General features: G+C 43.5%; 1 protein-coding gene across 1 annotated transcript in view; it reads left to right on the top strand.

Moving 5' to 3' along the window:
* Nucleotides 1-13,444, top strand: part of LOC138249261 (apovitellenin-1-like) — a 136,417-nt gene extending 122,973 nt beyond the window's left edge. Inside the window, exon 4 of the mRNA XM_069203230.1 lies at nucleotides 12,530-13,444. Within this exon, the coding sequence (XP_069059331.1) occupies nucleotides 12,530-12,683 (154 nt within the window). The 3' untranslated portion in view covers nucleotides 12,684-13,444. The remainder of the gene's footprint in view (nucleotides 1-12,529) is intronic.
* Nucleotides 13,445-22,673: the final 9,229 nt, after the last annotated feature.

The raw sequence follows: 22,673 nt of genomic DNA, 5'->3' as shown, positions 1-22,673 counted from the left end.
ACTTCGTTTGTTTGGGCACAAAAGGGAACAAGAATCTCTTGGAAAAAGTTATGCAAGAGAAAGGAACGGGGGGGTTAGCAACACCTGATTTCTACAAGTACTATTTGGCTTTTCAATTTAAGAATATTAGAATTCTCTTAAATAAAAAATCAGAGTACACTCCAATGTGGGCAGCATTGACTGCATATGTGGGGGAAGGAGCGGAGTTCTTTCTATACAAATTTGGCCACCCAAAATTCTTCAAAAAAGTTAGACTTAAGATGTTGCGGCAGGCATGTAAAATTTGGCTACAGATCTGCAATTTACTGCGGATAGCTTATTACTCCGGCTCAGCTCCAATATGGGATTCACCAGGCACTCCGGCATGTCTGTGTGATAAACTATCAAATCCACTAAAAGTTAGCGGGATAATACATTGGGGACAGATTATAGAGGGCGTGAATTTGGTACCATGGGCCACACTCTTGGAGAGGGTGGGAGGAGACATCTCTAAATTTAAATACTACCAGTTGGTCAGTTGGATTAAATCCTTACAAGAAGGAGAAATTGGTAGATCCAGCTGGGAGGAGAAACTATCTCAAAGATTTATACCGAAGGAAATGGCGGTTTGGTATAAAGCATTGATGGAGGCAGTGGAGGAGGACCCTCCTCTCCCATGCCAGAAATGGGGAGAGGTGTTCCCAAATATAGACATAATTGTGACGTGGCAAAAAAAAATTTCTATTCTCTGGAATACGGTGAAATCTGCGGCAATGAGGAAGAAACATTTGTTTACATTGCACAGAGTGTATTGGACTCCAGCGAGACTATCTCGGATAAGCGGAACCCAGAGGAAATGCCCACGATGTGAAGGCATTGAGGTGGACGATTTGCACATGTTTTGGGACTGCCCAGGACTAGTTAAATACTGGATAGATGTGCAGAGTGTCTTAAATAGGATATTTGGGGAAGAAATAATATTGAATCTTGCTTTAGTGATATTTGGTGTTTATGAGATGAGAGACCAATCTCAGCAACGTTTATTGTTTCTCTTGATGCTTATTGCTCGGCGACAAATTTGTTATAAATGGATATGTCCACAACCTCCTACAGTACAGGAGTGGCAGAACTCAATAGATAGATTGTATAAACTGGATAGAGCCGGGCCGATCAGTAAAAGAGATGTTTTGTGGGTGGGATGGGAAAATGAACGGCAAAATATTATTTAAGTGGTTAAAGAGGTCCAATGATTATACCTGACCCCCCTCTAAACGGGATTTCGGGCAAAGGAGGGAACGACTTGCCAAGGAGACAAGGAGATCCAAAGAAAAGTGCGTCAGGTGGAATGGCCCGTTGATACTAAGGGGCTGGATACCTGTAGCAAACAAGGATCCTCTCGCTATTGGCACGGGTTGGTGAGATGAGGACAAAAAAAAAAATAAAAAAAAAATAATAATCCCTGATTTCTAGTGATTTCTAATTATATTGGGCCGATCTGTCCCCCAGGGGAGGTAGGAATGGCCTAAAGGGGCATTGCATAAGGGGTCGCTCCCCACACATAAAAAAGAAAAAAAAAAAACATTAACCCTGGTGTCTAGTGGTTTTCTGCCCCCCCCAGGGGCAGATCGGCCTAATAATATTAGGCCGATCTGCAGCCTAAAAATAATTTGACCCACTGGGGAGCGGCCCTTGCCCAAGGGGCCGCTCCCCTTATGCGCAAGTATGAAGAGAAAAAAAATAATCCCTGGTGTCTAGTGGTTTCTGCCCCCCCGGGGGCAGATCGCAAGACCGATCTGCCCCTGGCGGGGCAGAAATGGCCTAATAATAATTTGCCCCCCCGGGAGCGACCCTTGCCTAAGGGGTCGTACCCCAAACATAAACATTTTTTTTTTAAAACAATAAGTGCCAGCATCAGACGCCGCTGGGGGGTCGGGGTGGGGGTGAAAGAGGAAGCGATTCCCCTTCCATCTCTGCCCAGGGGAGTGGGGTGCTTGGCCATCTGGGGGAGCGCTAGCGCCCGGGGGCCCATAGCAGGACATAGCAGGACGACCTGTCCACGTCCTCGGCACCGGGCAACCGGTAGAGACCAGCTCGTCCTGGGCACCCTAGGGGTTAATGTGCCTGCTACAAAGAACATGTACCATGATATCACCGAACTTAATTTTATGTAGATAGCTTGGTGGGTTACTGTTTTTGCCACAGAAATCCTTTTGTTACTTGATTCAGCCGCACCTGTGAATGAGCTGTGGAAGGGGGTGCTGTGCTTGGATATAACTTATGGATGGCTCCTGCCGAAGGGTTACTTGTGTATCTAACAGTTTTCAGGCAAGAATAAAAACATCAAAGTGAAATGATGATTAATGTTTCTGCTGGAGAGAGTTGTGTTTTGTGTAGTAGCAGTTTTCAGCTATGCAGGCCCCGCAGGGTGGTGCTCTTCAAGGTAAAAGAGAGGCTGGCAGGCTTCTGTGGCGTCACAACAGCAGCAGTAGGTTACCTAAACCAGCGGTAGAAGTGCTCATGCTAAAGTCACTTTGACCACTGGTTTAGGTAACTGACATTGTGATTAAGTGACCAGCTGCCAGGGGCGATCATGTAAGGCTTGGGTGGCAGCAGCGGCCATGGGGGAGGAGGGGTGTGGGGGTGGAGGCGGGAGGAGAGGCTTACATTCCCTGTGCAGTTTGCTCACAAATAATTATGCACATACACCAGTCCAGCCAGCAGCACTTAACTTTGTACAATATACTTACAGAGCAGGCTGAGCCGGAGAGTAGGTTTGCCATGGGTCTGGGGTTGGACTGCAGGCCATTCACGACCACTAGCTGCCGCCCCTCACACAAAGGGAGGGGGAGTCTGCCACAGCACGGCCCATGGGTAGAATCACAGTAGAGGTGACAAGGCTCAGAGTAGTTAGCGTTGTGTCATCGTGACTGAGTGACACTGACAGTGAAGTCACGGTGGCAGGTGGCTTGGACACACCAGTCACATGCCACTACTCAGTCCCCACTGCCACCAGTTGGGCCCAGCGGCCACCGCTCAAGAGAGTGAAGAAGATTGATGGTCAGGTCACTCATTGGCACTGCTGGGGTGGGGTCCCTTCCCACGTGCAGCACTGTCCGCACAAGAGTGAGGGCTGCATGCACCAATGCGACTTTTAACAGCACCATGGGGGCAGGACAATAATTTTGACAGGGCAATCAATTTGTAGCACTTTCACACTACTTGATTGATGGCCCTGTGCCCCCAAACATGTTACGGTAGACTACACACCATCTGCACCTTAGCTGGGGTGCCAGCCAGCAGCATGTGTGCTTCCACTGCAGTTCATGCATGTGCTGCTGGCTGCAGCAGCACGTTTAGTGTATGTATCCAATGTGCCTGTGCCCCTGAGCGCACAAGTGTGATTGCCACAGTGTGTTTAATCATGATGCTGCAAGCTTTGTGGAATTTGCGCATATTCGCTCTGGGGCACAGACACAGCAATCACGTGACAGAGTTGGATCAGATGCTGGGTGGACATAGCTACCTGACTGTGAGTGACTGTAGCTGCGGCACGGATGACAAAAAAGTTTTGACCTCCTCCATTGGAGTAGAGTGCTTCTGACACTGCTGAAGATGGCACTGCCTTAGGTTACATTTTGCGCACAACTAGCTTATAAACGCCCAAAACTTAGGCACCCGCCATTGGGTTTTTTTCCTGTACAAATGGGAAAAATATTGCCCATTTGTGCAGGAACTAGCTCAATCTGGCAACACTGATTGGAAGCGTTAATCCATCATTTCCACTTTGCGCATTTCCACCTTCATTCTATGCGTGACTGCAACCTGCTGGCCAAGTCCAAGTTTACCTCAACTTTGTTCAAGTTCTATTTAATTTTTCTTCTTTTCAGCTAATATTACGCAAGTGGACTCTTGGAAGTTTCGAGAATCAAATTGGATACCGGTGATTGGCCATGCTGTTGTACCTCTGTTCTTGTTTGTTGTGTGTTGGGGGACTGGGCATTTTTGTGCATTTATTCACTTTGATCTTACCATGCAGAATATCTCTCTTCTGTTTTTCTTGCCAATGGCTGGTGAGCCTTTTCTAAATTGGTCCAAATGAAAAAAGGTGTTCAACAATTATTTAAAAGTATGTGATAGAAATTTTTCTGCTGAAAGGAAAACCTCCTCACTTCTGTATTGTATGAGATCTGAAGGGCAGGAAGTGTTTGAACACATCACAGACTAGTCTGATGAAGAAGGAAGTGATGCTGCATCTAGTGTAAACAAATATAGTGTGTGAAAAAGTTAGACATGCATAATTTGCCTGAAGTGTCTGTAAGACTGGAAAGACATAATTTTGGTATGCGTTGTCAGCCGCCTGATAAGTCAGTGGAAGACTGTGTGACAGCTTCATGGCAGTTGACTTCCACATGCAATTTTCATGGCAATACCAATGAGTGGGTAAGTTCATGTTGTGGTATATGAATGACAAGGTGGGAGAAGATTTGTGCTTAAAAGGAGGTCCTGAACTCACTGAGGCTGTGCTTGTGGCAAACCAAATTGAACATTCTCAGGCATGTGTTACAGAATTATGTCAGAACTTGCTAAGATACTTGACTTGCAGGTAGTTAATGCTATTAATTCTAAAATAGCACAAGTTTAAAAAAATAGATACAGGAAAACAAATAAAGGAGTATGCGGTTTTGTAGGACATTGGGCCAATAAAAATGATTGTCCTTCTATCAAATGTGAGTGCAATATTTGTGAAAAAAAAGGGATATTATGCTAAGTGATTTAAGAGTGTTACAAGCCCTAAAAATTTTAATAAAGACAAAGGAAACACCAATTAAGTAAATGTGGTGATTGAACCCGTTTGGCTGCAAATATCGGATACTGTCAATGGACTGAGTGATGATATTGGGCATCCTACTGACATAGTTTGGGTTAATGACATTGCTATAGAAATGATGATGGATTCTGGTCCATGTTTGATGTTAATATCAGTTGTAATGTTGAACAGGTACTTTAAAGGCAAAGTTGAGTTGCTGGATTCTGACCCTTTTCTTATAGTGGTAAGCTTATAGAGTTAATTGTTTATTTTGATGGACATTTCAGGAGAATGTAGAAGGTAAGGTTTAGGGTTTAGTTGTTGGGGATATCATTCTGAGTTGGTCTCCTTAGAAATTGTGGGGTAAAACACTAAATTGCAATGATAATCAATAGGTTCAGGTCCAAGTTAACTGTGTCAATGAATTTCCAATAGAATCTTGTGGCAGAGTTTCCCTCTGTTTTTACATCTAAAATAGGCTGTTTGAAGAATTACTAGCATGACATAAAGCTCAAGGCAGATGCTTTCTCTTTTCTTGCAAGGCAAGGAATATTCCTTATAGTATGAGGGGAGCTGTCAAACAGGAATTAGATAGGCTGTGTGGTGAAAGGATAATTGAGCAGGTGTAAACAACAGAATGGTTGGCTCCCATTGTCATAGCTTGCAAGGCCAATAATAAGATCAGGTTATGTACTGACTTAGGAGAACTAAAAAAAAAGTTGTTTCCTCTTTTGAATATAACGGAAATGATGGGAACTCTTTTGGGTGCTAAGTGGTTTACCACCCTGGATCTCACTTCGGCATATCATCAGGTCGGAGTCACGGATCAGTCAAAGAACTTTGGCACATTCAGATTCAATCACATGCCATTTGGTCTGTGTTCCGTAGCTCGGTATTCCAGAGATTGTTGACAGGAATGTTTGGTGACCTGGCAGGAGTCCTATTTTTTCAGGACGATATTTTGATATTTGTATGTGACAAAGAGCAGCATTTGGGTAGGGTCAAGAGAATACTTGTGATCCTGAGTGAGAACAGTGTGACACTCAATGACTAAGAAGTATAAGTTCCCACAAGATGAAATTGAGTATTTGGGAAATGTAATTTCGGTCAAGGGGATTTGACCTAGTGAATGATATTCTCAATTAATCAAGACCGAAAAAGAAGGAGGACGTGCAGACATTTTTGGGGATGGCAGATTTCTATTATTGTTCTGTGCCAAATTTTGAAAGTAGGACTTGTGCTTTGAGAGTATTGTTGAGGAAAGGTGTAGATTTTGATTGGGGTGATTAGTGTGATTTTTCAGATGTTAAAACATGTTTGAAAGGAGCTCAGAACTTGAGTAATTTCATCGAGGAATGTTGTTTTCAGTGTCTACAGATTTTAGTAACCAGGGTGTCACGGTGTTTTTTCCTCGGGATCCGCACGCTGTTGAACAAGAAGGCCCACCTCCCAGCGTCACCAACTCAGAAAGCTTTAATAGCACGGAGTTATGGTGAAGCCAGGCGGGGGAAGGGAATTAGGGTAGGGAACAGCTGGGAGAGAGATCTGAAAAGGAAAAAGTTAGAACAAACATGCATATTCTCATTAATGACAATCTGTTTCACCATTAGAACTTTTGCGTACATGCATCTCCATAACACCAGATTTAAATTATTTGTGATTGGGCAATAGCCTTTTCTGTAAATCACAACACCAGAATGAACTAAGACCTCAGAGTCCCAAGAAGACCAGAATTTTAGAACATGGACACTCTCTTAAATATCAATCATAGAACCACTTATGCATTGATAAAACTCTAAACATTAGATCTCCTTTTAGAAGACTCGTAAACATTTAAAGAGGACTTTTCACATAATATAAAACTCCTTAATATGCATCTCACATATCATGCATCCTAAAACAATGAAACCTGTGATTTCTTTATCTTTGAAACCCTTTTTCAATAAATGTTCTCCTGTACATGAAAAGCTCTTTAAGTATTGAGCAAAGGGCACTTTACTTTCGGTGAACTGAAGTGCTTTCAAATATTGTGGCCAAAGCGCCTTTTTTCTCCTCTGGAACGGAAGCGCTATGCCAATTTGCGTTTATTCCTTTTGATTGGAGCGCTATGTCAATGTGCGTTATTATTGTGAACTGGAGTGCTTTATCATTAGCGCATTGCTGCCGTGAATTGAAGCGATTTTACTTGAGCGCGTTGCTGCTGTGAACTGAAGCGCCTTACTGAGCGCGTTGCTGCCGTGAACTGAAGCTCTTTACTGAGTGCGTTACTGCTGTGAACTGAAGCGCTTTACTGAGCACGCTACTGTTGTGAACTGAAGCGCTTTACTGAGCGTGTTACTGCCGTGAACTGAAACGCTTTACTGAGCGCGTTACTGCCGTGAACTGAAGCCCTTTACTGAGCGCTTTGCTGCAGTGAACTGAAGCGCTTTACTGAGCGAGTTGCTGCCATGAACTGAACCGCCTTTCCTGAGCGCGATGCTGCTGTGCACTGAGGTGCTAAACTCAAATGGCCTAAAATGCCATGCTCGTTAGGCTAGGGGAACGCTGAAAGTTAGAGAGAAACAACTCCCTTCTGACTTGGGCTCTTCACGACCTTACCTTCCACGAGTATGACCTACTTGTGTCTGGATTCCAAATGGAATAACAGGAAACTTCGAGTTTCTGCCAAGCTGCCTTTGAAGAAATTCTGCTTAGCTCCAGAGGAAGGTCCCTTGAGGTCTGATTGCATCGAAGTCTTCAAAATAGTGAGCCATGAGCTTGGGTGTGGCTGGGCTTCATAGGCCAGCCACACCCCAAGATGGCTGCTGCCTCTAAAAACATGGGAAATGTAGTCCCTTCATAGAATAACACTGATAAGTGCATCTTGACCACCAATGGCCTGAACCTGCAGCTATGTGAGCTTTACCACAGGGTAAACAACGCTGCTGGCCATTCTTGGAACAGGCGGGGATGACCAGTGGTGCGCATAAAGCACCACAAATCTTCACAGTGGACCTTCGGGTGGGACCTGGACCGTGCACAGCCTTGATCCTGACACAGGTTGTAGGAGCAGTGTTGGAGCAGGTTCAGGGTGATGGAGAGGTTATCGTAGCCTTTGCATCCAGGGAACTCAGAGGGTCAGAGTCAAGATATTCCACTATCGAAAAGGGGGCTCTAGCTTCATATTGGTCTATAAGAAAGTTTGAGAAGTATTTATGGGGGCAAAGGTTTAATGTGTACACTGATGACAAACCATTAGATGAGATGTTTTAAAAGAAGTGTCTAGATTCTATGTTTAGTCACATTTGCAAGTCAGTTGTGTCATTGCAGAACTTTCAATTTAATATGGCGTATGCATATGGAGTTTCCAATAAAACAGCTGATTGTCCTTCCAGATTGGCAGTGGCAGATAGTAAGAAGTCCAGATTGAACATTGGTGGGTGGATGAAGACATCCACATGTGTAAAGTGACTGAGCGATGCATCTCGGAAACCAAATGGTTAGATGAATAGGACACGGACAGTGTGTGAGATAGGATTCTCAAAGTAGGGGCCTGGGATGTGTCCAGTGAGGGTGAGAAGATATTTTGCATGGTAAGGGAAGAATTATCAGATAATTATGGATTGATCATAAAGAATTTAAGACTGGTATCTCCATAAGTCTTGAGAAGATGATTGATAGACTTGGTGCATGTCAGACATCTCAGTATGAGTAAAACAAAAGAAAGGTTGAAGGGTGAATATTGGTGTCCAGGGATAGATATACAGACTGAACGCATTATAAGGTAATGTGTTGATTGTCCTTTAAGTGACAAGACAAAGAAAGTTAGAACGCCCCCTATGGTATGTAGAGATGTTCCAATGGTACTGTGGGAAGAGATTGCCCTGGACAATATGGTGACCTATTAATGTGGGGTCCAAAACAATTTATCTACTTTTGCTAATGGATATGTTCTCCAGGTGGCCTGAAGTAGCAGTTGTGTGAGAAATTACTACGGCGTCAGTGATTAGGTTTTTGAGGAAGTTTTCATCAGAGGAAGCAATCCAGGGGCCTATGCTTACGTTCAATTCACATCATGTGCTATGGAGAAGTTCTTAGATGAAACAGGTATTTTGCACAAGATGTGTTCACTTTATAATCCCAAATTGAATGGCATGGTAGAAAAAAATCAATAGAATTTTGAAAGAGGGTTTGCAGCTGGCAAGAGTGTGGAAGAATGTTGAAGCCTACGGGTTATCTCTGTATGCTCACAGGAGGCAGTCCAGTGTTATGACTTGCCCCTTTTGGGTGAAGAAGAGTGCTGGTCAGGATGAATTTGAGAAGCTATAACGCCGACACAAGATGACTGATGGTTGTGTGGTGAGGGAGAAGGACAAACAGGTTCAAAGGAAACGGCCATATGACTCAAGTAAAGGGGTCTTGGACATCAAGGTAGAAGTTGGGGATGTGGTGGTGGTCAATTTATATGACATGTAGTGTACCAAGTTGCATTCATTGACACCTTAAAATTTCAAATGTTTTAATTGACATTTTCTCTAATGTTTTACTGTAGTTAATTGATCAAATGTGTGCTGTAATAAGTTATAGAAGTGATCACATTTGTGTCTCATATGTATCATTGACATTTGTTTTGTAGATTTGATGATTGCATAACTTATCTTGGTTCTTATCTGTTTTGTGGTTATGTAGTGTTTCCATTACCTTGTCTTCTGTGGTATTTTGTTTGCAATGTTTGAGGGGAGGATGTGTGACATCTTGCTTCTGCCTATTTCATTCAGGGTTCGGTGTTGTGGGTTCCATTATCTAGAGAGGGCTGTAAAGGTTGGAGAGAGTAACAGTGAGTTCTAGCCTGGAGTCATCCAATGAGAATAAACATCTCTTGGATTTTATCTCATTTTCCCTGTGTGTATCATTTGAAGAGACTGCTGCACTACTGAGGAGTAAGTGTCAGCTCCCCCTCCCATTCCTGCCCAGGTGTGGATGGCCCATCAGTCACACCTAAGTTCTCTTTGTGTGTGGCTGTATAGAGGGAATGCACAAGCCCAGCTGTCACCCATCCCAGATGTGTTTTTAGAGACAGGCAGAAGGCACCAAACGGTTAAATTAAGAAAATGCCAACTTTCTAAAAGTAGCATTTTCAGAGTTACAGTTTAAAATCCCACTTCACCATAAATTGTGATTTTAAATTGCGATTCTAAAGACACAGAATTTAGTGGTTCCATCTCTTCCCAGTTGGAATTTAAATTTATAAAATGTAATAAGGCAATCCCAATGATGTGCTATAGGAGAGATAGGCCTTGCAGTATTGAAAAATGATTTCAAGAGTTTTTCAAAACTAGGACATGTAAAGCTTAAAAGTACATGTCCTACTTTTTAAATACACTGCACCCTGACCTTAGGCTCTCCACGGCCCACCTTAGGGGTGACCTGTATGTATTAAAAAGGAAGGTTTGGGCCTGGCAAGCGGGCTAACTTCTCAGGTCGGCATGACAGATTAAAACTGCACATTACCGGGCCTATTTACAAGATGTGACGCATCGCTGCTTTGTGGCATCGATGCGCCATAAGAACTTGCACTGCACTACGACAAAACTCAGCAAGATGGACGCATCTTATTTATGTTATGGCACATCATCTTGCAAATTCTGATGCATCTGTGGGAAAGATGCCACCACTCATTTGCCCCGAAAGTGTTGTATTGCTGAAGTTAGGCTTACGACAGGGCCAACTTCAGCAATGAGTTAAAGAAACATAGGCAATGCATCAGTTCTGACTGATGCAATTAGCCTAATGTGTGGGGACCAATGTAATATGGTGTGAAATGGTAGAACATTAACTTTTGACTCGATTCCGTTGGTCCTGGGTGTGAATCTACAAGCATGTAGTCTGGCTATGTGTCACATTACAGTGGGCATAGTCTACTTATGTGTACAAAGATACCTAAGTATGTGTGACATATTGAGTTACACTTTAATGTGAGTGGATACAAGTAAATGTTGTAATGGTATTACCTACCTTATGTGTGCACTTACCTTTTGAGCTTTGGAGTATGCTTGCCTGGACTTGGAGGCCCATTCCTATATGGATATGTGGCAATCCTGGCCTGTTCTTTACATGAGTACAAAATGTCACATTGCCTTGCTGCAGTAGATGATGATGTTACTGTGTCATGGTCCCAGGTCGGTAAAGGGGTCCTAAAACATGATTATTACATGGATAGGCCTACTACTAGTTGAGGGGATGTGATTTACTTACTTATCACAGTGTGTTAAGTGCCTTCACCGGGTCAGATTCTTATTACTAAGTGTGAATTTTGATGTATTACATGCTTAGAATGATGCATTTAAAAGATGTGTCACACATTAACAAACTCATAACTATCACTGCGTCATTTCTAAGTGAGAGTTTACAAAGGAATGCCTACCTTGCATACAGTACAATCTGCATGGAGCAGCCGGTTCTAGCGCAGATATTTTTCTACGCAGGCCTACAAAAATTGATGCATTGGGCGAAATGTGTCGCCTTGTAAATATGGAGTACTGAATGAGCTTCTGAAGTGTCAAAAATAATGAAGCAACGACGGTGCAAGCTCCTTTTAAGTATGCCCCAAAGGCTTTGCAGTGGCAGCCCTGAGACATATTTGATGGGCTACGGAAGTGGGAGGCACAATCAGTGCTGTAGGCCCACCAGTAGCATTTAATTTACAGGTCCTGACCACAGGTAGTGCCCGTTTACTAGAGACTTACAAGTAAGTTAAATATGCCAATTATGGATAAGTCAGTATTACCATGTTTTAAGTAGACAGCACATGCACTTTAGCACTGGTTAGCAGTCGTAGAGTTCCTGGAGTCCTAAGGGCAGCAAAACATGAGGTTTTGAAGACAAAAAGTCAGGGGAACCCACATCAAGGATGCCAGGTCTAACATTTTGCAACCTGGAATTTAGTTGTAAAACAGTAATACGTATGACTGTGCTTAAGTATTTAAAAGGGATGTCCTAAATACTTCCCTTCCAAATACAGAATTGCAAAAGGTAGTCATGATTTGGTAACAATTTCCCAAATCGCAGCTGTGCTGCTGTACATACCAAAGTGCATTTTTGCATTCACTAACAGGCAGATTCTGTGAATTGGACCATTTATGAATGCAAAAATGTTTGTACATCTAGTCCCAAAAATGTGACTGCTGGTGGAGAGAAGAATAAGAGTGAAGATTTACTTGTTCAGTGTTAGAGAGAGTTAATTGGGGACTGTGCCATAGATAATCTTAAACACCAATATCAGTAGTTTACATAGAACTCTGTTTTGGTGGCTAAATCTCTAGTTTAGTGATTGTTGCATGAGTTGAGGGCATTTATTGGGAATGTATAGTGTTCTTGTGATGAGGCTTAGTTCTTTTTCCAGAGAGGAGCTCTTTGTGAAACAGGATAATAAATGCATTTAATGCATATATGACACTCCTTTCCATCAGGATCTTAATGCAGGTATGTGCAATGACTTTTCAATAAAAATTTTATTATTCAAATATATTGAATTCTCAACATAGAGCTCTCATTTTTATTTGGGATTTGGCACTTAGTATTTGAAACCAGGTTGTTTACAGGAGATGTTGACGATTTTTTAAATGATTGACAATCTACAGATTTTCTGATTGTGCTATGTACCAGTGTCACCCATAGCAGTATACCATTTTCTACCAGAATAGCTGCATATTCTTTCTCAGACACATTTGCTAGTAGCTGACATTGTCTCTCTCCTTTTCTCAGGAACTATCTGGTAGAAACAACTGCAGCTATCTCCCGCAGTTTTGAAGAATTCCTAAAAGATATAAGTTCCAAATGGGAGAAAATACAGCAAAAAGCGAAGAAAGCGCAGAAGGAGAAAGAGGAACAAGAGCATCTCGAACAGAAGAAGAATTAGAGCTGGTCCAAGTCTTCTGTCCCAGTGGAAGAGGAGTCCAGAGAAGTGTTGTCTTTGCCAGTCATTGTTCACATTTATATCTCATGACTACAATGTTTAGCATTTGGAATCATAATCGCCAGAAAAAGAATGGAGTAGAGTATTAAATACCTTAGAAACAATTGCAACCTTGTGTAAAAGTTAGAGTTTGAGAGGTGTGGTGCTCAACGAGAGAATGTGACAAACCTGTAGATTGACAATCTGATCTGATTAGGGTTTCTGAGTCACCCTTTTTGAACGTGCAATATACAATTGAATTTTACAAGTAAATTTAAACAAACATGAGCTATGTAATTCTAATGATCAGTTTATATCCACAAACATTAATATATCCACATTGATGGATGCAGCTTTAAAACTTCTACTGTGACCAGTTGTGCTAGGAACAGCAAATATTGGATGCTGTGAAGTGGGTCATATATCTGGAATAAAAATGCCCAAGCATGATGGTACACATGCATATGTATGTGCTTTAGGAGAGGCTAAGAAAATAAAAACCTATCTTGTTAGTAATGAGGACGTGAACAAGAAAAAAATAACAATTGTCATGGGTCACCAGAAACCTCAAGAGTGAACATGTGTAAATGTTATGACAGGCTGGAGGAGTTGCACACGGATTGGGGAAATCGTTAGATTTTGTAGAAACTGAAAATCTTCCATGACTTAACATTGTCTTTATTTTGTACGATCTGGCATTCTCTTCAAATAAAGAAAAAACTTGACTTCTGTATTGTAATTTGTGGTACAGGCCAGTAGAACTATTCACAGTCACACCATTCACACTTGAAAAAGCTGCCTTTATTTATATGTGATGTGGTAGTTTCGAATGTGGTACCTTCCTGGCAAAGGCCATCAGAAAACGCAAATTTGAATAACTCGCACACACTGTGCCTGATTGTAGAAATCTACTTTGAATTCCCACTTGCGAGCATGGGAAGAGCTTTCCTCGTGCATTTTGTATATAAGGTATAAGTGGGTATATCAAACTGTTTTCACATGATTGGAATTGTAGTTTTTTTTCTCCACAATGAAAATGTTTTTTTCCTTGAGAAATCACTCTGACTACACCCACTTTAATTTTATTAATGCTTCCTGTCCACTCCCACCCTTGAAAACAATGTTCTTAGGGGTATATATATGAGAGGCTTGTGCTGCTGTTGCGTCAACTGTGGTGCAAACCTTTGAACCATGGCCCATATTTATACTTTTTGCCTAGTAACGCAGGTTTGCGTCAAAAAGTATAGCGCCAGCTAGCGTCATTCCTGGAAGCTGCCCGGGTTCCATAATTATGGAATAGCACTAGCCGGCACTAATGCCCTTGGAAAGGACGCTAACAGGGCTGGGGAGGCGTAGGGGGAACCGGGGCACAGCCCCCATGGACATGGCTCCTGTCTTCATAAAGACAGGAGCCATGCCCACCACCTCAGTGGCCATGCCCAGGGGACAAATGTCCACTGGGCATGGCCATTGGGGCCAGCGCCGTGCAGGGGGCCACAAGTCAGGGCCCCCGAGCGGTGTTGGGGTAAAAAACAAATACTCACCTGGACTTACCTGGGATGGGTCCCCCATCCTTAGGTGTCCTCCTGGTGTGGGTGGGAGTGTCCCTGGGACAAGGAAGGGCACCTGTGGGCACTTTCCATGGTCTCTGACCATGGAAATATGCCTACAGGTCCCCTTATGCCTGACAAGACCCAGGCCTTAAATAATGGCTCTCAGCAAGCTTAGCGCCATTATTTAAGGCCCCCATTCCCCATGCTGGATTTTAGCACAGGGGGATAAATATGGCGCAAAGGCCATATCGTCCTTTTCTGGACGGGAACGCCTACCTTTCATCCCATTGACGCAAGGTAGGTTTTCCCCTCCAGAAAACAATGTAAACTCCATAAGTTTGGTGCTAGACATGTCTAGCGCCAAAGAATAAATATGGAGTTAGGTTTGCGCTGAATTAGCAGTAAAAAAATTGACGCTATTTCAGCGCAAACCAAGTATAAATATGGACCCATATCTATAAGGCCACGCAAAACTACTTTGCGTGGCTTTCAATGGCCTCATAGAAATGAAGCAAGGCAAGACATCGCAAATCACTGTGTTGACTTCCTCTGTGCAAGGAAGGTGTTCCATGGGTGTTGCTGTGGGTGTTCACATGCAACAACACTGGATTTTGACGCATCCCCAGGCTTACAAGATTTGGTATGCCAAAACCTTATGCCTCCCCAGAGGAGGAGCTATGAGGATGAATATGTTTATTTCTCCTTGTTTCTTCCTCTTTCAACATAGAAAGAGGAAAAAACCTCCCAAGATTGATTTTGTGCAGGAAGTTGCCCCTTGCTGCTTGAAAACAATCCTGCCTACAATGCAGACACCCTTGCACCATAGTGCAAGGGTGTCTGCATTGGCACTAGGCAGCCAAAATGGCACCAGTGGTGTGGAAAAGGACAGTAATACACCGTATTGAACTGATACACGTCATTCCTGCCTTTTCCCTTTGATGCAAGGCAGCACAGCAAGTTGACTTGCTTCCAAGGCCGTACTCGCTGTACCGGACATCTGGTGTTTCCCCAGGAGGCTGCAAGAGTGGGGGACATCTTTTATTACTGGGGGCTGTTTTGTTAGCAGTGCAGCAGTTTCAAAAATACCACAGAGATCCTTGTACATCCAATACTTTTCAAGCAACAATAGAAGTGCTAAGATAATTCTGGTGATTAATGTACTTTCTGGAAAGGGATCGGAGTTTTGTCTAGTGGCAGTTTTGCATCATCTAAGGTGGTGCAGAGGGTTAATATGCCTGCTACAAAGGACGTGTACTATGCAGATTACAGAACAGTAAGGGATACTGCGTTTATCACAGAGATCCTTTTGTTACTCTGCAGTTTATAAGATACAATCATATTCCAGCACAGTGAGCCATCAAAGAGCTGCATGCACACTGCATGGTACAGGTTAGAAAGGTATGTTTTTCACAGTCTTTGATTATCCTGATTTTGCTAAAAGGGTTTGTTTGGGTAGAAATAAATTGTTATTAGTAAAGTCAACCCTAACCACTGTGTTACATAAAGCACTCTTAGAAAATGCCTACCAGTACGGATGACATATGTATCCTTCACCTTGTAGTCCCCTTTGTCACATGTAACATTTTCTATACACTGATTTACACACGTATTATTCATTGTCTCTGTATGTGTGTGTAATGTAAAGTGCTCCAACACCATACGCAGGTAAGAGATGCGCTATAAAACACATGAAATACATGTGAGAGAGGGGCTATGGAGAGATGAGAGGCACTGTTAGAGGGTGATGGAGAGGGTGTGAGTGCATCTGACCTTATTGGTTTCTTTATGTTAATTGATAAGGGGACACGTTCAAGGGTCAATGGACCTTTTGACTCGTTTATGATGCTCACATCTTATGTCCGTATATATCATTAATATCATCAATCAAACAATAAAAATCTTTTGGAGTCAGTAACTTTTACGCACCATGACCCATTAGGTCACGAATAACCACACCTTTAGTATCAGTTAGAAAATGTATTTCTCTAGATTAACAATGCTAGTATCACGTAAATTAGTCTCAAAGCCACATGATATAAGTATAAAACCAACACTGGTTGACTGAATCTTCTAAAGATCCTCAACTTAACTAAAGCGTTAATAACTAATCCTTCTAAAGCCAAAGTACAAATCAACAATAAGAGTAACTGTGCAACGGAAATAACATTCATTTGAATGCAGCAATTAAGTAACATCAAATAGCAATTTAGTTGAGTGGAGTAGATCTCTCTAACATCAGATTAGCATCAGCATGTTTGGGCTTCATGAAATAAAGATTTAATCAACATAAATGTGGAAAACATCTAACTATGGCTCTATCAAAAAGCAGCAGTTGGTACCTAGAAACAAAAGACAAATCAACAATAAAGACATTAGCAATTTTTATATACCTTTCCTTATGGATCAGCAAGCTTCGTCAGGCAGACATCAGTTCAAGCAGCATCAGCAACGTGACATAAAAGGGGTAATGGTTCAGAATTGTGGACTCTAAGCTCTCCGGACCAATAGAAAGAAATGTCTAGGGTAGGCAACATTTAGCATCAGAAGTCTAAGCAAATTAAAGTTAGAGATCAGAATTTTCTAAGCAAGAGAACTATCAAAGGCGCATCGGATGCAAAGGTGAGCACCAGCATTATGCATGGAGCACAACAAGAAGTGAAAGTGGGGAGAGGACTGTCGCTCTGTCTGTGTGTCTGTCCGTGTACTCTCAGTGCAGTTCAGTTAAATTAAAATTGTCCCACATTTTCATTGATCAAAGAATCATGCGATATCCATTAATCCAATAAAATTATGATTTCAAATCTAAGGTATAACTAAACAGTCATTCACATGTTGATGATTGGCTCCTCTTCTTTTGCGCACATCGTTCGACGCGTCAAAAAACAACTTTAACATCCTTCCGTCAGTACATCCGTTGTTAGTTCCTGGAAACATTGCTTTCTCACATGCTTCGAGTTAATATTTGTAACAGTTTAGTACATTGAGGTTTCTACGCACATTTCCTCACAAGAAAAACAATTTGTTACTACTATGATTTGGCCAACCTTCAGTTAGCACAATCCATCTTTATTATTCAGCAAGCATGAGATCATATTTTATTCTGACATTGAATTTTTGATATGAGGCAGTGCATTACTAAGGCCTAGACCTCGCTAACTTGAGGCCTACAGTTAATTTAAGCCAATAAATAGCATTTAATCGTAAGTATAACACACTACTGCAAACTTCACATTCATGTAAGTTCTGAATAAACATAAATACACTTTTAATAAAACATTACATACTAGAGAGCGGCCATTCAAGTGGGCATGTTTTCAGGTTGCACATTATTTTCTATGTTAATTCATTTTATATGCAGATTCGAAATACAGAATACTTTAAATATTTATTAGTAATAATTTTAGCGCTCACAAGGGAATCATTGGAGAGCCCCAATAAAGAGTGCCATATCTTGGGCATCAGTTACTATGCTTTAAAATGAATATAATTGAATATAAAATGAAAAATGTGTTGTAAAATGCACAATTTTTGCAATTTTTTCTAACATTTTCTTGGGGGAGTGCTCCCCCAAACCCTATTGTACTGCTCAGCCTTGCTCGCAATGCACCCTGTGGGGACTGGTCTGACAAACTTTGCCAGGCCTGCTTTAGGTTCCCAGTCTGGCCCTGCTTGCTGCCGTCTCCTGCATAAATGTGGGTCTTTTAGGGGATGATTACTAGTTTGGTAGTCCCAGGACTGCTATGTCGGCGGTCTGAACGCCAAGGGTCTGGGGGAGCGGACCGCAGTATTACAAGTTTGGCAGTCGTACAAACAGAAGACTGCCAGTGGTGCGCTGCCACTGCCAGGCAGCACAGACCTCCACCGTCAACTGGAAGCACAAACAGGCTGGCGGAGCCCATGTTTCCGCCAGCCCCATTACATGGTTGCACACCGCCAATGTGACTGTGGCAGTCCAACCACCACCTACAAGCTGGTGGGAATAGATACAATAAAGGGAGACATTCACCTGCAGACAGCTTCACACTTCTAGATTTGCCACAGAGCCCTTCACAAACGTCATGCCGCTGCTCCTACTTGCCGAAAGACAACAAAATCAATGCCATCATGGATGACACCAAACGTAAGTACACACACCTACCTGTAATATTAACCCTTTAAAAACAGCACGCTGAGCCGGCAAACACATCACAGTGGAGGTACGCCACGGGCAGCAGCTACACGTTTCATACAACACACACTCACTGACATACATCAAATGGACACCTACACACACACAATACGCACACTTCTGCCAGCATACAGACACTGCACAGGAACACTAAAAAATTACACACAGCCACACAGCTCAGGCACAGGGACAGTGACAGCCAGACAACATTCTCATACACAGCAACGACACAACTACTGCACATATACAAATAACATACACACACTCACACCCAACACTGGCCAAGGACTGTCCACACATACAACACACATATCCATTGACGTGCCATGGAACAGATAAAACACCACCATGAAACAATACCGCAATGGACACACCCATCACACCACAATGGAAGCACAATGGCATGTACAATACACGGAAAGACAAATAGCCAAAGCTTGCCACAACAACAAAACCTGCACAGCTGGGATGGGAGCATCAGGACCATACATGGAAGGAGGTTGCACTGGGACACATATCACGTTGATCACGGACCTCAGACCATATGAGCACAGGAAATGGCCCTCCATATATCTCGGGGGCAAGCAATACCAAAAGCAATTATCATGCACAGCTACACAATGGGGAAGGGCAAGTCAACAAAGCACACACAACTCCCACTCCATGGGACATACCCCTACATGAACCAGCTGCAAGGGACACACCCCTAAATGGACACATGCACACTCAAATGCAACACAATCTAGCACAACTGAACACCCTCCATGTCTACACTGATAAAAACGCAAGAAGGCAAATCACATGTATACACTAGCCATTTCAGAGGGAAAAGTCCTACACCATACATATCCACATTTCACAACACAAAAAGAAATACTTACCATGACAAACACTACACAATGCCATGACACCAACATTGCTCTACACACACATACCCATCACAAAACAGAAGTCCTTCTCTTGTGGTACAACAGCACAGCACACAAACTTACATACTGCAAACAACACCACATGAAGCAGCAAGCAAGCACAAACACAAACAACTACAGACACACAACCAAAGTCACTGAGGAATAACAGAAAGCTAGGAAAGGAATAGCAGGACAAAGGTGTAACTGGTTGGGTTTATTAAATGACCAGTTCATAAGTCCAACGCCACAGTCCAGTCCATTCTGAGTGCCCAAGTGGCACAGTGTTGGGACCCTACTTGACTCCTGACTGCCATGCAACCTCCTCAGGAAGGGGCATCAGGGGGCAGGCAGGCACCTCAGGGATTATACAGGATTGGGAGGTTTGGGCTTGGGAGGGGGGATCCTTCTTTGGAAGGGGGGGCTTCTTCTTGACAGGGGGAGGGGCATGGGTGCTTGCAGGGGGGGCAGGGGAGGCCATGGAGATGGAAGGGATGGCCTTGAAGAGGGTTGAGGTCCTTTTGGGTGTGGTACAGGTAGAAGGGAACATGGGTAAGGCCAAGATCACACAGGAAACATTTCTCTGACACACAGGGATGGGAATCAGAAGGGGGTTGGGATTTGGAGGTTCTGGGAGTGGTTGTCTGACTGTAGTAGTGGATATCCTTGGTGTGTGCGTGTGGGAGGTATGCGTGTGTGTGGTGGGTGTCGGTTGGGTGGGTGAGTGAGGGAGTTTGTGTTGTGGGCTTGAGGGGGATTGGAGGTGCTGTGGAATGCTGTGGTGGGTGTCTGTTGAAGTGGTGACTGCAGGTACGGTGGATGTGGTGCATGTCGGTGTGTCTGTAGTTGTGGTGTCTGCAGGTGTGGTGACTGGGTTGGATGTCTGAGGGTCTGCTGGGGTGGTGTCTGCGGGTAGGGTGGGTGTGGTAGCTGTATCAGTAACTGTTGATGTGGTGACTGTAGGTTTGCCAGGTGTTTTGTGTGTGATTCTGGGGGTAGAGGGGTGTCATGGCAAGTCGTGACTGTTGCTATTTCTGCTGGTGGATGTTGTCTGTGTGTGTGCCGGTGTGTCTTGTGGTACTTGTGTTTGTGTGCGTACATTTGTCTGTTGAGGTTGATGCATGAGACACTGTCTGTGTGCTTTAGCTAGGTCAGGGAAGGAGGGATTCGGACTGGGAAGAGGAAGGTAGAGAGGGAAAGACAAAGGGTAACAGGCTGCCATCAGTGTGGAGGCAAGAGCCTGAAATGACCTCTGTAAGCCAGCCATTGCTCCATGAATGCCATCCAGGAATGCGTTGGTTTGCTGGACTTGGGTTGCCAGTCCCTGGATGGCATTCACGATGGCAGACTGACCCACAGAGATCAACCTGAGGAGGTCAATAGCCTCCTCACTGAGGGCAGAGGGGTGACAGAGGCTGGGCCAGAGGTGTCTGTGGCAAAGGAGACGCCCAACCTTTTGAGTGGGGAGCAACAGGGAGGGCAGTGATACAATGGGTGTGGAGGACAAAGATGGTGCTGGGGGCTTTCCTGATGGGTCCGCCACCACTAGGGAGTGACCACTGGAGGAGGAATTCGTGGATGTCAATGCAGATCCTGTCTCCCCCAAGGCACTCCCCTTGCCCTTGGGACCAATGGATCCCTCTGTGCCTGTGGTGTCTTGACCTGAGGTCCCGTGGCCAGATGCATCCACACTAGGCTTGAACCCCATCTCCTTTGCCTGCCTGTGCAGATACTGCCAAAGAAAGAGGAATAGTGTCACAACATGAACATGAAAATACTTCAGTCAGATCTCTGAGAGACAAACCATACCATCATGTCAAGTAGCCCACCGCAAAGAGTGCCACCTAAGTGGCACAATCATGTACCAATACAAAACTATGAATGCAATCTGCAATTACAAAAGTGATGAGAACTCAGACAACTGCAAATAGCAAGGTTGAATTCTAGCAACCACACTAACCATACCACCGCTATGTAACTACTTCACCCTCAAACCTGTGCCGCATGCAGCAGACCTCATTGAACCAGTAGCCAACACTTGGATCCCATTGTAAGGTACCCTACCAATTACACAGACACATCCCTTTACACACATCTAATTTGCACTGATGGAATGTACTGACAATAACAGATGTTGCTAAGGAAATGCAGATAACACTGGTACAAAAGTGCTATACATGGAGTACCTGACATGGAAATATCCATGTCACTGTGGACATATCACAACAATGTACATCTCCACAAGTGGCACCTGCCCAAAATGAGTCAAGGAGGTAGTAACAAGGTCACTCAGATGTGCCACACATGTGGTGTTGCAAGGAACAACAATGAAGTCAGGTTCTAAATCTCATGGAGTGATGTCTCCAGAATACACACAAAAATTATCCTGAAAGGCCCAGGATAGCTACCAAGAATGCCTGACACTCATCACAATGACATCATCTGAGTGTGTTTGTAGTAGACAACTGTACTTGCAGGAAGGAGAGACACAAGCCTTGCAATCACTAACAGAAGGATCCCAACTTGTTGTCCAAGGAGAAGCAACATCGCTACCCACATCTCAGACATGACAAGCTTTGCATCTGCCTGTAGATGAATCTCTGATCCCCAAACACATATTGCAAATATCACTGCAGGTCAATCCAGGATGCATCCCAACAGTCATGGCACAATGCCCAATCATTACAATGAGGCAGTGCACCTCCAAACATGATTCCACATCAAGGGTACTTATAAACATAAAGTGGATCTACACTCTGGTCTTACTTGTCATGTCCCTTATAGCTACTGCCGTTCTACATGGCTAATGGCATTCTATGAGGCATGAATGTGTCTGTCAGATGACATATGATAGTGACACACTCCTATCTTTAGCACAACAAGAAATGGACAACCATTGTAGATGTACAATTACAACAACAGTACTCCATGCACATATAAGTGAGAGACTCCAGACATCATCCCATCCACATGGGTAGTACATGCCTAAAACAAGTGCATAGATTATGTATCCTGAGGGGATTGGAGCACATTCAGACATGTAGGCACAAGGAATGATGGCTAGGGTGATGAAACATCACTCGTAACAATGCACATTTCCCACTTTTCCAAGGGGAAGTAGTTTGCTACAGCTGCCAACAATTAGCCATGCAAGTATGTCACATGTATGATGGACACCTATGCATCACAGACGGCAGTGATATACCAGTAACCATCATACACATGAGAAACCTTGCTCCTGGGTAGCCGATCTCAACCTATACATATCCCCAGACATGTGGCAGAGTTCAGTGACCCACATCCTGCTTATCTTTGAACTGTAACA

Source organism: Pleurodeles waltl, chromosome 8 (assembly GCF_031143425.1).
Source record: "Pleurodeles waltl isolate 20211129_DDA chromosome 8, aPleWal1.hap1.20221129, whole genome shotgun sequence".
In the NCBI taxonomy this organism is placed as follows: Eukaryota; Metazoa; Chordata; class Amphibia; order Caudata; family Salamandridae; genus Pleurodeles; species Pleurodeles waltl.
Note: the sequence above shows the minus strand (reverse complement) of the source record. Positions and strands in the feature narration are given on the sequence as shown.